Source organism: Natrix helvetica (assembly GCF_964273705.1).
Source record: "Natrix helvetica genome assembly, chromosome: 12".
NCBI lineage: Eukaryota > Metazoa > Chordata > Lepidosauria > Squamata > Natricidae > Natrix > Natrix helvetica.
The window spans coordinates 21,040,489-21,056,699 of NC_138556.1; the positions used below are offsets into that span (position 1 = coordinate 21,040,489).

Below are 16,211 nucleotides of genomic sequence, written 5' to 3' on the forward strand. Positions count from 1 at the left end.
GAGCCCGAGAGGGCCCGTCCGAGGCCTTCTTCTCGGTAGCAGTATTTTCCTTTCAGACCTGAAGTGGGGGGAGAAGAGATTTTGGAGGGAATATTATTATTGCAGCTGCATTTTAGAAAAGAAAGCTCTAGAATGGCGATGAGCCTCATCCTCACCCACTGTGGCCATAAAGTTAAGCTATCGGCGAAAGTGAAACATTGGCCTCTGCAGGCAAGTGGGCCTTCTCTGCAGGACGCTTGGACGAGGCCTTAGGGAGGGGTGGTCTTTTTTCCTCTGTGGAGGAGCCAGGGCTACGAACCTTCTCCACCCCACCCACCCCCACCGGCCTTCGGGGGCCCATGAGGACCAGGGAGGCAGAGGAGCCCAGAGGCAGCTCCAAGGCCGCCAGCAGCTGGGCTCACCCTTGGGGCCTCCCCCTCCCCCTCAAGGCCCCATCGTGGCCTCCGGAGCCCCCTGGGGCCCTTCCCGCTCAGCCGGGGGAGGGCCCTGCCAGCGGTTGAACCCCGGGGGAGAAGGCCTGTCAGGCAACAGCCGAGGAGCCCAGGCCAGGCCAAGAGGCTGGTGCTGGTGCTTTCGGGAGCCTCCTGTGCCTGCCTGGCCTGGACTCGGAGAAGCCCCTGGTGCCTTTGGAGGACTCTGTCCCTTCCATCTGCCTCTGAGCAGCTGCTCCTCAGCCTAGATAAATGGGGAGAGGAAACGCTATCCAAACACCATCCACTTCAAAGGCACCATTGCAATCTGTCCATTTGCCAAACAAAAACTCTAAAGAGAGCCAAGACCAGGAAGGGCGGCCCAGGCGGCTCCCTCCCAGGCTCTCCTACCAGTCCTGCTGCATTTGATATGTTAATGGCTTGTGTGCCTGCCAGCACCACAAACGTTGTGCAACAACAGCACCCAGCCGCCCCTCCCAGCCCTCCGGGGACGTTTGCCTCCCGGCCAGCTGGGCCTCCTCGGGGAGAGTTGTCCTCACAGGCCTTCCCTGGGGAAGCCGTGGCTCCTCTCCACGGAAAGGTGTGCCTGACCCGAAAAGCAGCAGAGGGCCTTTCAAGGGGCCTGGGGGTGGGAGCGGAGAAGGCCACAGGGCAGAGCTCCACTCTGGAGGCACCTGGCCTTCCAAACTTTCTTGGCTTGGCTTGTAAGCAGCCCCTCCGTCCAGAGTCCCCATGACCTAAGATGCTTTCATTGCCTTTTGATGGCCTTATGAATGCAACCCAAGTCTTTGTCCCTGGGAGACACTCAAACACGGGTCCCTCTCTGAGATGCAGGAAGAAGGCTAAGCTGATGAGCCAAGATGAGCCCAGGATGAGCCCAGGATGAGCCCAAGAGGTCCTGGGGCTTGAAGGGCTGGCCTGGGATGCTTTGCAACTGACCTCTAAATCCAACGGCAGCTGCCGTGAGGCTTCTGGTCCCCCACCAGCCCCTGATTTGAAGCCTCTGCTGAGCCAAATTTCAAAAGAAAGGAGGTCCAAGGATCTGAGTCTCCTCCAGTGTCTGCCTTGAAGGAAAGCTGGAGCAGGCAGGAACATCGTAAGCAAGCATTGTCTTTTCCTTTCACAGCAACTCATTGGAACAAAGATGGCTTTAAAATCCAAAGGGCCCCATCCAGCCTCCCCTCCACCTTCTGGACCGAGAGCCAGAGAGGGGGAGTGGGGGTGGGGTGGGGGTTCAGAAGGAGGGACAGGAAAGCAGCAGAGAAGGAGCCACCCTGCCACTCCAGCCCCACCAATTCAGATCCCACCCAATGAAGCAGAAGTCTGAGCCCATCCACTCTCCTATTATTAAGCAGCAGCTCCCCCTGTTCGGATTGGGCTCTCCGCTGACCGTGGGCCTTCAGGAAGCAGAATGGGCGAGCAGAGGCAAGAGGCCCTCCCTTCCTTGGCTGCCCATCTCTGCAGAGATCGCGGGGTCTCTCGAGGGAGCTCTCGGCCGCAGAAAGAGCCGGCCTCCAAGGATGGACTCCTGCAAGGGGCATCTGCTCAACCAGGGTGACTGGAAGGATTGCAGGCTTTGGACTGCCTTCAAGGCTCCTGCTGGATCCTTAAGCCTGAGGACGGCCAGATTGCAAGCTTGCTGGAGTCCATGATTTCTCCCAGTAGCTCCCTTCAGGATTCAGTAATGGTTACAAGAAGATGAATATGCTCCTTGCAAGTGAATATCCTTTTACAGCATAAAATATGGCCCTCAGACGACAGCACCATAATAAATCTTCTTGACTGGCTTGGCATGGGAGAGCCAGAAGTTCAAAGCAGATGGTGGGGAGTCCAGCAGGAACAACATTCACAGGCTGCCAGGATCAAATCCACTGAACGGAGGTCTTGGGAACGCCATGGCTAAATAAGGGGGCCTTGGAAGGTCAGCCTCGGCCCCAGTCGCTCCATGCCTGAGAGGAGCGGACAAGAGCCACGCAGACTTCGGGAATGTTCTTCTTGCAAACCCCTGGAAGTCAACGTGTGCAAGGCTACGTTTCTAAGAAGGTCTGCAGGAAAAGGTCCCACCCAGCCTGGGCACTAGGGAGCTCATCATGAGAGCTCAGGGTAGGGCTGGGGCCTCTCCTCCAGCTACTGGCCTTCTTCAAAGGAGGGACGGAGTTCTGTGGTGCTGGGCTTCCCTCCCTGGATCGAGCGAGAAAGATGGCCCACTGTTCATAATTCTGAATTATGCCAAGGTGAGCAGTTGTGACCTTTGCAACCCAAGCAGAGCTGGCACTCCCAAAATCTCCTTTCTTTAAACTCTGGGCTCCCACGGCCCTCCAGAGCCCCTCTCTTCAGAAGTCCCCCCCCCATGGCCATGGGCAGAAGGCCAGCCTGCAATCTCCAACCCGTTCCCAGACCCCATTCAGAGGAAGGCCCCAAAAGGAACATATCCACGACACCCCACCAAGCCTGGGCAAGAGGAGGGGAAAGGAAGGCCACAGGTCAAGGGAGGGAGGGAGGGAGGAGGCGGGTGTGGGTCTTGCAGTGAACACTCAGCAAGGCAGTCAGTGCTGGTTTCCAGTTGCCTCAAAGGGGAGACCCTGCAGGCTATGGGACCACCTTCCTGGGGGTGGAGGAGGCATCCGGGAGATGGGAAGACAAGGAGGCCCACCGGATCAGGAGCAGGACAGGCCCCAGAACAGATGGAGGAGCAGCCTTGCCCTCTCCCACCGGTTGGCCAATTCCAGGAAGCCGGGGGCGGGGGGGGGGGAGGATGGCCAACCATTATCCACCCCTCCCCTCCCCCATGGAAAAGGAGGCCAATGCCCTGGAATCTGGGAATGACAGCCTGGAGGTGGGGTGGGGCTTTCCAAAGCCTTCTGGGCTCCTGGCTGACCTGCCATTTCTGTCACGAGGAGACCTTGAAAGACGGGAGGCTCAATCAGTTGCCATGAGCAACATGGGGGAGGGGGAATGAGGGCTTTCCCCTGGTGGGGGCTCTTTCAGTCCCCCCCAAGCCCCCCTTGAGCTGCTTTCCAAAGGCCTCTGAGGGCTGCAGGGAGGGAGGGGGTGCAGGCTCCCTGTAAGCTCTGCTCAGGCTACCAAGAACCAGCCGTCGCTCCCCCGCAGCAAGTTTAGGCAAACGGGAAGGAGAGCAGAGCCGTCCACAAGCCCAGAAGGCCGAACTCTGGAGGGAGCAGCCAGCTGGGACTCCGCGAGATACAGCCGATGGCTGCTGATTAGGGGCCATTTGCCCTGCTTGGAGTTGCCCCACCGGCCTGCCTCCGTTCCCTTCTTGTTGCACTCGAGAGGCTTCCATCCTTGGCTCACAGGCCGTGGGGGAGCCTCAGCAGGGCCAAAGAGAGCCACCTTTTGCAGAAAAAAAGCAGGAGCTGCTGATTTGGGGGTGGGCAGCTCAGCGCCCAGGCAAGACCACACTCAGGAGGGGGTTCTGCCCTTCAAGCAAGATGCTGCCAAGGGAAGATGCCAGCCTGCAGACTGGCTGCCTCTGTGCCGCTGGGGAATGGGCCAGAGGGAACTCCCTGAATAGCGGGAAGGGAACTCCCCCGGGCCCGGGATGGGTGGGTGCTGACTGGGGGGCAGTCAAGCGTGAGAGGCCCGGGCATGGCCAGGCTGAGCCAGTTTCTCTTCCAGGCTTCCCCCACCCCACCCCCACATGCCCTCAATGCCAGCCAGGAGCAGTTGGCGGTTCCCAGTTTGGCAGGGCATCCATCCTGGAAGCCCCATGGATTTGGCACTTCCTTGGCATCCCTCCATGACCGTGTCCAAAAGGGCATCTCGTGTCCCATTGCAACTGCTTATTTCACACGCCTCTCAGCCCTCTCCATCAGCAGCATTTGAACAGGCGCCAAGGCCAGAAGGGCAAATCTACCCCAGGGAGGGAGGGAACCCCCCACCCCAGTAGCCTGTTCCTGTCCAAAGAGGCACAGCAGGGGCCGATGGCAACGATGGGTCCATTTGGTGGGTCCGCCTGTTCTGGCCCTTCTCCCCATCTCTGACCCTTGGCTCTTGCTAGCAGCAGCAGCAGCAGAGAGGTCCATCTCCAAAGACTTCCAAGCAGCTCCCCCAGATCAGAGGGGGGAAGGCGAGGGGGAGGCGACTGAGAACAATCTCCTTTTGTCAGGACAGAAATCTTGGCCTGTAACAATGGAACCGAAGGGAAACAAGTCCCTGGGAGGAATTCTTGATAAGAAAAGCCAACAAGCTCCCACTTCTCCTCTTGACTTTAAAGCCAGTTGGCCACTCGAGGGAAGGTGCAGAATTATTTCACCAGTTAATTATTCAATCGACAGAGGTTTACCAAGCCGGGATGAGTCTGCGGATAAACAGAAACTTCTCTTCTTCATTTTCGATCAGGTGGGCAGCGATGCCACTCCCTCCACTCTGTCTTCAGGAGGCCGAGCGTTTCCCCCCACATAGGGGAAAGCCTGCCAGGCTTGGCCATCGCCAGGCGTCCCTTGCATCTCCCCACCTTCTGCTGCTGGACATTCTACCGCCCAGCAGGAGTGGCAGCACCCAAGGGGAGGGGGGAGTCAAGGAGATGGTGGTGCTAACTCTGCAGCTGAAGCTCAGCCCATCTCAGGGGTCCCTGGCTTCCCTCCTGTCGTGCATCAGACCCCATGCAAAGCTGCCCAGGAGGCAAATGCTTTCTGGCCATGGGGGTCCCTCCGGTTCCTCCGCCCGAGCTTTCTTTTACCAGCAGGTGTTCACGGAGGAGAGCCAGGCATCTCTGGCCCTGGGCAGCCTTTCTCCTGCATACGCCACCATTTTTGCAGAGAATTGATAAATGATGTGTCAGCCTCCAAGGTTAAAGGGCACCAAACTTCAAATAACTACAAGATCTGATAACAAAGAGGGATTTTTTCCATCATTTACAATCCAAACACTGGGAACGCAGCCCCCGGGGCCCCCTCATCCCTCTTGCTTAATTGTAAAATCTGATGAAATGGTTTGCAGGTGTCAGGATTAAAAAGTATTCGTGGATTAGAGAAGCGAAGCAGGAGCCCCCTTTGAGGGCTTTCTGCAGAGTGTGTGGATGGTGGAAATGCTTTTTGGATGGAGACAGAGTTAAGCAGCCCCAGAGATGCGTAGAGCTGGGCAGCTGGAGCTGTCCTGCCCTCTCTGCTTCCTCTCCTCTTTAACGTACCTGCCCTCCCCACCTTCCTTTACAGCAACTGCCTTCACCACCCTCCAGGCAACTGGTTTCCTGGCCCTTTTGCCAGGAGGGTCTGCAAGGAGGGTCTCCGAAAAGAGGCCTCCCCAGGACCCCTGAATGCCCCCTGAGTGGCTGGATCCCCAGGCAGGACTGTACTTTACCAGGTCCCCACTGCAGCATGGCTGGAGTTTGCACTGCTTTCGCCCCCCCTCCCCCCTTCATCTGCTGCAGGAGCTCAGGGGTAAGGGCGGAGCTCTTTTCCCTGCTTGGGCATAGATTCCCCAGAGCAGCTGGCTCAGGAAGTGGCAGGGAGAGAAGGAGGAGAATCTAATGGTTGCTCAGGGCCAGGAGGAGCTGCCCAAATGAAACCCAACAGCCTTTACTCTTCCGTGTTCTTGGTTGACTGGGGTGTTGGCCCTCTTGGCTGAGGACACGACAGGCGAGTCAGCCTGTTCTCTTTCTCAGGATTATGCCTGAGAGGCTGTAAGCCTTTCTTTCGGCCTCTGGGGACAGACCCTGCATGTAACTAACAAAACGTTAAAAAGTTATATTCATGTAATTATTTACCAAGCACATCTAAATTATATTAAAGTAACCAAAATATCGTTACAATCCTCAAGGCACGTCACAACTTTTGAGCACCTCTAATGTTTGGAAATTGAAAGTTGAAAAATTTGGTCCTCTGTACCACAAATGGATGGACTGGAATCTTCTGAGCTGTCTGGCTTGGGGCTCCCCAATCTCCCCCCCCCCAATCTGTCTTTGCTGTTGCCTTTTCCCTGGGAGGGACCCCCACTCAGCTGCCATTCAGCGGATTGGGAAGTGCTGCAGGGTTGGCATTAGCCTAAACAAAGGAACAGATGCACAAATGGGCACTTTTAAGGACAACGTCTATCATTGCCGTTCTGTGATTTTCTTGATTTTGTTCCTTCTTAGCAAAGCATACAGTTTTATGCTTCAAACCATTTCAATCTCTTTGTCCTGTCGCGGTGCTTTGTTCTGCTTACATACAAGTGAGATCATTTTTATGTTGATATAAAAAATAATCTTTCCAGCACTTTCATGCCAGTCCATCCGCCTGCAAAATGCACACACAACGATTGTGCGGGTTTGTATCGGCAGTCAACTGGCGGCGTGAATTGGCTCTGCGGCGTGTTTGGAAACAGCACTTGGTGCCAAAATGTAGTGATGCGGGAAGATTCCTGGAGGAGAGGCTGATCCCATTACAGGCATGGAAGCAGCATGGAGAAGGATGCAGGGCTGGGGCTGGCAATGCTCTGGACGTGGCAGCCTCCCGCTCTTCAAACCCAGCCATCGTCTGGCCCAACATATCGAGGGCCAACGCCAGTTGAAGGGGATCAGGTCCATAGAGCCTCAAACCACTGACCTAAGAGGCCTGGTGCCTCCCAAAGGAAAGGCAGCGTCTGCCCAGGGCGGCTCCAGAGTGAATTGGTGGGAGCAGCAGGTGCCCATTGCCAAGCTCAGACACCCTCATGAAGGCCTGCCCCCCCCCCCTCGGCTGCTTTTAATGGTTTCGTGGCTCTTTTGCTTGGGCAGAAGCGAGAGCGGGCAGAAGTGAGAGCGGGCAGGGGTCCCTCCCAGACAGGCCTCCCTCGAGTGCCCCCTGTGTCCTGAGGGGCCATCAAGGCCATTTTTCCAGCTAGCCACTGCTGGTGGTGCCCCTTGCCAAGCTGGGTTCTCTGTCCTGGGTCAGAAGACCGGAGAAGGCCTCCCCTCGGCCCTCCTGCTGCCATCCCTCTTCTTCTCATTCCCCCTTCCAGCTTCCTCCTGGCCCTGGCTTGGGAGCTTCCTAACATAATTTGCATCTGCTGAAATAACACATCTGTAACAACCATGGAGGGGCGGCAGGCAGCCCCAGCCTCTGCTTTGATTTTGACTGAAAACACTTGGAGAAGTGTTGCTCTTTTCCCCCCATCTCCCCGTTGAAGGGCCGGCTGAGGCAAGAGAGGGACGGGTGAAGCCGGAGGTGTGAACCTCCACACACAACTGAGAGGAGGAGAGATGCGTCCCTTCGCAATCCCACAAGGTCCCATGATGGGTGGCCCCCACCTCTGGGACACCCCATCCATCAAGGCAGACAAGAGGAGAAGGGCTTTGGCCATCACCCTCATGGCGTTGAAAGATGACACCCGACCTTCTCAAGGATCAGGCAGCCAGTTGCTCCGTTGCCATGTGGGGCAGGGGGCAGGGAAGGTCTCAGCCAGGACCCAACCAGCTCTGTGGTCAGCCAGTTGCAAATGGTGGGGCACTTCTGCCCTCTCCTCTGGGACCAGAGGCAGGCTCCCGTCTTCACTGGCCTTTTCTGTGGCTCTGGCCTGGTACACGAACGAGGGCATCTGCTCATGTACCAGGTACACTGCTTTTGCACATCCACGACTGGACGCCCCCCCCCCAATGCTCCTGGAAACTGAAAGACCCCTCCCTCTCCCCTTTTTCCTTTTAAACAATAAAGAACAGCAGATTTTTAGAGGTTCACTTGCTTCCCTCCTGGACTGAGATCTCCCTGGCATTCCTGTCACTTTGCTTCAGAGACGGGGAAAAGGCTGTGGCTATGTGGTCAATTGTTTCCCTTCAGAATCATTCAACATCATTTACACAGACCATGTATATTTACGAATACTCAAAAAGTGAAATATGCATGCAGTTTTAAGCATCTCTGGCATTGCACAGCTTGCATCCAGACACATCAAAAGAAATAAAGCTGTCCTTGTTGTAATTCAGCCCCCACCCCACCCCACCCCCTTCCCATCACATCCCACCCCAGCCTCTGGCAGCCAATATCAGCTTTGCTGCTAATCTCCATTCAGGAGGGGAAATTGTTGATGGATACACAAGTACTTCCAAACAGCATATAGGATTTTACAAATGTCTAACTACATTATTGTCAAATGGACATCTTCCCCCTGCTTTTTTCATTCTTCTACAATAATTTTTAATTCCAATTGAGTTAATTATAAATTGATTGCTTGTCAAAGAAGATGTCCTCCATGCACATTTTAGAATGTAATGTTTTCTGCCTGGAACTTGCTTCCAAACTCTGATAAGCTGCCATCCTCCTGGGCTGCCACCTTTTTGGCATCCCTCCTATGCCTGGGGTACCTTTGGAGTAGCTCTCCCATCCCCACCTGGATGTCTAAATCAAAAGGCATTACTTCTTGTGCTTTTATTTGCCTTCATGCTCTTCCTTTCCCCCAAATATTGTCTTCAGATGCTAGCTTATAAACTCTGACAGGCAAAAACTGTTTTCTGTTTTGGAACCACCCAAAGCAAGCGAAGGAGGAAGAGGAAGCCAGCAAAAATGCCACCTGGGTGATGAAAGGACTGGGCTCAGCCAAAGCTGCAGAGAACGTGATTTAGGCCGTCAGTCCCTTAATCAAAGAGATCCCATGGATGCTTTCATGTCTTTCCTTCTGCTTTTGAGGCCCAGGGAACTGAGAGGGGTGGGGGGAAACTGCAGAGCACAGAGGATCTCACTCAAACTCCTGCCCAGGTCTCCCACCTGCCCTTGGCCACTGAGGGGCAGCCAAAGGCAAAGGTCCCTCCTTGGGTATAGCATGTCCTAGGCAATCCCAGTGCCCGACCTCTGGGCTTCAATTAGGAGGAAATGGCTGTTCACGGCTGACTCCTGTCCCTTTAGCTTCTATGCCCCGGGCCTGCCTTCCACCTGGACCTAGTCAGGCTCATCCCACAGGCCAAGCCAAAGCACCCAGGGCCTCTCTGGTCCCTGCGCCCAGGCTGAGGCTGCTGCAACCAGGCCACTCTGGTCACTGGAAGCTGCAGCTCCAGAAGGGCTGCCCAAGAGGGCTGGGGAAGGGCTGGGCCACGCTGCCAAGAGAGGGCAAGCTTGGCTCTCCTAAGCGCTCGAGGGTCTTCTCAGGTGAGTGGAGGCTAGATATCTGGGCATATAATAGGAGACCAGGATTAAGTCCAACAAGCAAAAAGTTTGTCTTCTTGCTTGTATGACTTCAAACTTGCTGAAAATCTAAGTGGAGGCAAACTTATGGGGAAACGGCAGGCAGGAACTGATGGGCAGCTGTTGCTTCCTCCCCCACCCCCAAACATCTTCCTGCTTGAGGAGGGACTTTGAGAGGGGCACTCCCTCTGGCCTCAATGCAGCTGCAAGGGGACACCTGCTTGTTTGCTGCCATCTGCTGGCCAGGCAGGGAAAGAACTGGCCCAACACCTGGACAGTCCTCTGCTTCTGAACAGAATCGGAATGGAGCTGGAAGGGACCTTGAAGGTCTTCTAGTCCAAACTCCTGCTCAAGCAGGAGAACCTATACCATTTCAGACAAATGGCTTTCTAGTTTCTTCTTAAAAACCTCCAGTGATGAAGCACCCATAATGTCTGAGCCAAGCCGTTTCCAATGGTTAATTGGTCTCACGGTCAGGAAGTTTCTCCTTAATTCCAGGTTGCTTCTCTCTGTGATTAGTTTCCATCCCTTGTTTCTTTTCCTGCCCTCTGGTGCTTTGGAGAATAATTTGACCCCTTCTTCTTCGGGGCAGCCCCTCAAATGCTGGAATATTGTTATCATGCCTAGGGAACCCAGAGCGGGATGGAGCCATTACGTGTCTTGTGTGAGCTGCTGTTGCCAGGGCGGTGTGTGTGTGATTTTATTATACTATATTAATTTATTTGATTCTTTTTATTACTTTTATTATTTTATATGGTTGTATATGGTTTTATATCCTGTAAGCCACCTTGAATTGCTATGGGTGAATAGGCAGCAATATAAATTCAATAAATAAGTAAATAAATAAATCACATTCCTCTAGTCCTCCTTTCTCTAGACTTGCCAAACCCAAATCCTGCAACCGTTCTTCATGTGTTAGTCTCCAGGCCTTTAATCATTTTAGTTGCTCTTCTTTGTACTTTTTCCAAAGTCTCAACATCTTTTTTGTAATTACCAAATGTGGATGCAGTACTTCAGATGTGGTCTTACTAAGGCTTTATGAAGTGGTACTAATGTGTCACGTTATTTTGATTCCATGCCTGGTCGTACAACCAAGGATGACATTAGCTTTTTTGATTGTTGCTGCACACTGAGTCATGTTTAAGTGAGTAGGACTCCAAGGTCCCTCTCCCAGTTACTGTTTTAGAGCCAGGTTTCACCTAATCTGTCCTTGTATCTTTGCGTTTTTCCTGCCCAGGTGTAAAACTTTGCTTTTCTCCATATTAAATTTCATGTTGTTGGATCGGGCCCATTGTTCAAGTCGGTCAAGATTTTGGAGCCTGAGCTTGTCTTCTGGGGTGTTGGGTAGTCCTGCCAAATAGTGTCATTTGTAAATTTGATGCGTTCCCCCTTCTATTCCCTCATCTAAGTCATTTATGAAGATATTGAAGAGTCCTGGGCCTAAGACAGAACCTTCTGGTACCTCACAGCTGGCTTGTTCATCTAGCAAGCATTGTGAAGAGCTGGCTATGCTATGATTGAGGAGGCCAAGAGCAGCTTCTGGCATTGTGGGGAGATGTGAGGGGAGCAGACCTCCCCCTCTTCTTCAAGCATTCTTGCTCTGCCACCTGGAGGTTCCTAGGGGCACCAGGCCCCAATGGAGCCTCTCCAGCTCTGCAAAGCTTTACTCCCAGCCAATGTGACAAAAGTAGATGCTTCCCTGGGAGTTGTGTTACTTTAACCAATTGTTGAATGCTGACTTCTTTAACCTGGCTAATCTCAAGCTCTTCCTTCTTCCCTCCTTATCACGAGGGATGACAACTGCTCCTCTGGAAGTGCCCAGTAAGTCCAACCAATTTTCTTTTCAAGAGACCACCAATGTTTACAGCATGGAAACAGTCCTGTGGTGCAAAGCTGGCTGGGGCTGGGCTGCTGCACAGGAACTCAAGCAAGGGATTCAAAGCAGCTGCCCCTCAGGTGCTAGCGAGGGAGAGGCGTCTATCGGGAAATGCACTCAATGTGTTTCTCAGGGTCTGGTCCAGCTGGCCCCAGCGTGGCATAGGACAGCGGGCCGAGTGATCAGGGGGTGCACTAATTCAGCTGGGCGGGGGGCAGGCTGAGGAACTGGCTCACAGCTCTTTCCCTCCACTGGCCTTGAAAAGCAGAAGTTCCCTTCTTGGAAAAGGAACTGGCTACCCTGCAGGACACCCCCACCCACCCCCAAATCCCACCCATGACAAACTCGCTGTCCTTCCACTCAGCACCAAGTTATCCACTTTGTGCGGATGAGCTTTATGGCAGCCGTGCCTTCCTCCTCTATCCTTGCTCTCTTGTCTGTCAAAGCACCACCAGCTGGCAGGGCCCCACCTTGGCATCTTCCTGATTTTGGGGACAACTCTCAGAATTCCCCAGCCACCACAGAGAATCCTGGGAACCTGGAGGCTTGACTAGGTACAGCTTTTCCCACTTTTGAGTTGTATGATGCCAGAAAGAGTTGCATAGCTGACCCTCCCTTATCCCAGGAAACTGTGTGTGTGTGTGTGTGTGTGTGTGTGTGTGTGTGTGTGTGTTTTGCAGATTAGAATGGGACAGAGCATGGTATCACCAAAGTCCTAGTAAAAATTTGAGAGCAAACAGCTTACCATCTTGGAAGCAAAACTAAATTAAGTATCTTCTGAATAAAAATGGTAATTGAACATAATGGAAAAAAGCCAAGTTCAATAAACTTCAGAGGAGGTTTTATCCATGGATAATTAATTCTGATGTCTTTCTAAAATGAGAATAATTGAAAACAGGGATTTAAAGTTGATTCATGGAGGCTTCCCAGAGATATTTATTATTGCAAGCCCAAAAGATCTGTCTGGGTTTTGTCACTAGAGATGACTGAACTTGGTATCCAGATGTTTATTTAAGTTGCTCCCACATAGCTCTGAAGTCAGTTAGCAGAAGGTTATCAGGGATTAGCTCTGCAAATCGTTGACTAATATTCTCATTTCTTTTGCAACTTCGATGTTTTCTTTCAGTAAAATTCCTGCCCTTTGCCACCAGGGGCAAAATCTGCTAGGTTTGGAAAAGAGCAGCCTGAAGACATGACATATGATTGTGCCTTCAACCTGAGGACAGTTAATTACCCACTGTCACTAACCCTTGCAAAAATTGATGTGGTGACAATCTGGAGGAATTAGAATGGAGGGAAAAAGAACAATAGGGGTCCAAAATATTTTTCACAATTTAATCAGGAATTAATAAACTCCAACACGAGTTTAAGTGAAATTATTCTTCCTTTATATAAAAAAAGCAAAACAAAATAATACAAAGATGCATTTATCAACAATTCACAATAAAACAAAGATTGGTTGTAACTCAGGATTGTTAAGAGATGGACAGGCCAATCTCCCCTGGAAAAACTGATGAAGAGCTAAAGGCGGCCCCTGGAGCAGTGTTTTATAAACCTCGCAATGTTAAAACGTGTGGACTGGGGAATTCTGGGAGTCTGTTTCTGTGTATGTTTGTATGTGTGTTTGTGTGTGGGAGAAAACAGGCATTGTTGTGGTAAGTTGCACCTGTTCACTTGCAAAGAGAAGGGTGAATGTATTGGAAAACCCCACAAAGACTGAGTGGAAAAGCCCCCGTCCCCTGCCCTATCCGGAGCACCAGTACTTCAAACCAGTCAGTGGGAAGGAAGGAAAAGTAGCCAGAAAGGGAGAGTAAATGAGAGAGGCAAGATTGTTGCAAGAAAGAAGCAAAATTATAGAAAAGGACTGTAACTCTCCTACTCTTCAGGTTGATAACAAAGGGCAGGGACAGAGGAGCCCCTCCTCTCCCCCCCCCAAGAAACCTCGCTAAGGCTGCGCTCTTGTCTGGAAGACATTCATGTGGGCTGAACTATGTTGCACTTAAGATTTTATTAGGGTCACCCGGGCTCCACTCATGATCAAACAAGACCTCTTTAAGTGCCCCAGTCACTCACTGAAATGCTAGTAGGGCAAAAGTTAGATCTGAAACTCAGCTCCACAAAATCCCCACCCAGTTGGGGGGGCCTCCCTGTTAGCCAAGAGCAGCTCCCCCCCCCCCAATGTTAGGAAAGCAGTAGAAATCCCTCCGGAATGAATGCCTGGACAGCTGCAGCCCCTTTCACGTCCAACTCTCCCCACCGGATCTCTTAAACCAGCCTGCCCATCAGGCTTGTGGGATTTCAGCACCCATCACGGAGGCCCCACCTAGAGGCCCCCAACTCTTCCCTCAGGGCCATTTGGGGAGGGCAGGTGGGACATAGTGTTCCCTGCACCCAGCAGTAGAGACAAACACCCTCATGCAAGACAATCTTTTTTCCTCCTCCTGGAGACAAGAAGATCCATACAGTGCCAAATTTTAATGTAAATTTTATTTTAAAAAATGTAGAAACAACTCTAATAAAAAAACATTGCAGTGTTTTTACAGTGTGTTTGTTTTGGAGCAACCCTCACCAGAGAAGACCCCAAGGCAGCTACAAAATTTCTGCTGCTCCTGCATAGCTGATCTTCAATCCAGCACCTGGGAAGCTGTTTGGTCAGGCATTGCTCTTCTCTCCTAACGCTTGTGAGGAGTGACTGTCAGACTCGAGAGCTGTGCCAAGCACAAACCACAGCCAGGCTGCCCAACACTGAGCAGCTTTAGGCAACAGTGATGCTGCCCCCAGGCAAAGCACACTCCCAATGGGCTCTGAGCATGGAGAACTTCTTCAGTGAGGCCTGTTTCTTGCCTGCCGGCCAGTTCTCTTTGGAATCAACCCTCAGATGAGCTGTCTCCCTCTTCATCCCTGACTTCTCGGTAGCCAGTCATCATCTGCCCTTCTGGCTTAGAGTGAACGGTCTTAATCCCAAACCTTTCAGCTAGCTTTTGGGCAGCGACCTTAGCTTGCATCTCCTACAACAAGAGAGAAAACTTTGCATCAGACATTTGAAGTGTTGTCAGACCAAAAGCTAAATTAGGTTACTGCAAAGAAAGCAGACAGATCAAAACTCTTTTCAGAAAAACATTGCAAATTGCAAGGGAGGAAAAAGGAAGGAGGATTCATAATAAACAATGAGAGTTTTGCCAGATAGTGAGGAGTCTTGGAAAACATCTGGATATCAAAAGAACATCAGAATGAGAGACAGCTAGAAGGCCACAAAGACAAAGGAAGCTTCTTTGGATGGAGAAGTGGTGAGTAACTCCCCAACTTCAGAACTGTGACATTTGCACTTTTGTTCAAGCACACATCATAAAACAGATACATCACAGTAAATAAAGCCAGAGGTTTCATCGAAGGCTTTATAGAGCCATGTTAAAGCAAAGGTGTTCAGAGGAAGAAGTTTAAATATTCCAAAAGGAAGCATTTCTGGGGGAAAAGAGGCAGTGATGCTTGCAACAGATTTGATATTCGCTACTATATTTAACTAACCAAATCGGCATATTTTTTCCCACCCTCTGGTTACCAGATCCCCACCCCCACTCCCGCCTTCCCCTTACTTCTCCCGGTCTCTCCAAAGCGCCCGAGAGACGGAGGCCACTGCGGGCTGGGGGGAGACGGGCCGAGATGGAACCTGGCTTCCCAGCCGCGCTCGCAGACTCTCCGCCTCAGACCGGGCCCCGCTCCCCGTCCGCACCTGCCGGGCCTCCTCCTGCCGAGCCTGGATGGCCAACGACTCGGCCAGAGGCAGCAGCCGCACGGACGCGTGGCGTAGTGGGGGCAGCCGGGCGGCCGACGCGTCCTCCGGTGGCCGCTTCTGCCTCCGGGGGGCTCCGTCACGCCGCCTGCGGGAGAATGCTGCTTAGCGAGGGGCCGAGAAGGACCCCGCGGGACCCGCCCGACCCCGCCATACTCACGCGCCGGCCCCGCGCAGGGCCCCCTCCGCCGCAGCCCCCAGAGAGAGGCCGGCCAGCGCCGCCGCCAGGGGAGCCGCCTCCGGGGCGCCGTCGCTCCTCCTCCGCCGCCGCCGCTCGTGCTCCGCCACCGCCGCCCGCAGCCTGGCCGCGCATTCGCGCACGCGCTCGCCGCCGTCGGGCAACCGGGAAACCACCGCCCTGCAAGGTACCAGGCAGAAGCTGAGTCCGTGCGCAGCGGCCCGCCCCTCCCCGCCCGCCCCTCCTCCGCCCCTCACCGGTCGCCCAACAGCCTTTCCTGGCGCAGGAGCATCTCCCGCAGCTCCGGGAGGCTCCGCCCGCTCAGTGGGTCAGGCTCGGGCTTCGCCATGCTGGCAACGAGGGACCGTCGACGGCAGTGGCAGCGCTCTTCTGGCACCTGCTGGGCGCCGCCATCTTGCCGGAAGCCGCTTACGGCGGCCGAGCGGGCCAAAAGACCAGGGAATTACGGCGCCCCAGAGGAGGGAGCAGCGGGCTAGTTTCGAGCATGCGCAGAGCTGCCTCCGCTTGGGCCGATTGCCAGCTGTCCCGGGCAGGACGCCCCCTGCCGGCCCAGCCGGGCTTTCACCCCCGCCCACCGGAGCCCCCTTGTGCCGATCAGGCAGCGGCGACGCCCAGCTCGGGCGACGGGTCCAGCTCCCCACGCACGTCCGCGGGCAGCGGCTGATCCCCAGCCTGGCCAAACTCCGCGGCTGGATGTTGAGCCGCCCGCGGAGTTGTCCGGATTCGGATGTGCAGCCTGCAGCCGCCGGCGCCCCTGGGAGCCGATATGGAGCAGATGCCCGAAAGAAGGAAGCGGTGGCTGCACGATGATTTCGGGGCTCCC

General features: G+C 53.6%; 1 protein-coding gene across 1 annotated transcript; it reads right to left on the reverse strand.

The window, feature by feature from the left end:
• Positions 1-13,866: 13,866 nt before the first annotated feature.
• On the reverse strand, positions 13,867-15,881 carry POLR2M (RNA polymerase II subunit M). Its single transcript, XM_081965123.1, has 4 exons — positions 15,625-15,881; positions 15,350-15,547; positions 15,130-15,277; positions 13,867-14,407 (listed from the first exon to the last, which is right to left on the reverse strand). Exons 1-4 carry the CDS (start codon positions 15,714-15,716, stop codon positions 14,267-14,269), a joined length of 579 nt encoding a protein of 192 aa, XP_081821249.1. The 5' UTR covers positions 15,717-15,881; the 3' UTR covers positions 13,867-14,266.
• Between the last annotated feature and the right edge of the window lie 330 nt (positions 15,882-16,211).

Excerpts from the sequence above, each read along its gene's own strand:
- POLR2M (XM_081965123.1), bottom strand. The coding sequence starts at position 15,716 with ATGGCGAAGCCCGAGCCTGACCCACTGAGCGGGCGGAGCCTCCCGGAG. Across the intron at positions 15,548-15,624 it reads GAAAGGCTGTTGGGCGACCG|GGCGGTGGTTTCCCGGTTGC; the intron begins GTGAGGGGCGGA and ends GGTACCTTGCAG. Across the intron at positions 15,278-15,349 it reads GCCCTGCGCGGGGCCGGCGC|GCGGCGTGACGGAGCCCCCC; the intron begins GTGAGTATGGCG and ends ATTCTCCCGCAG.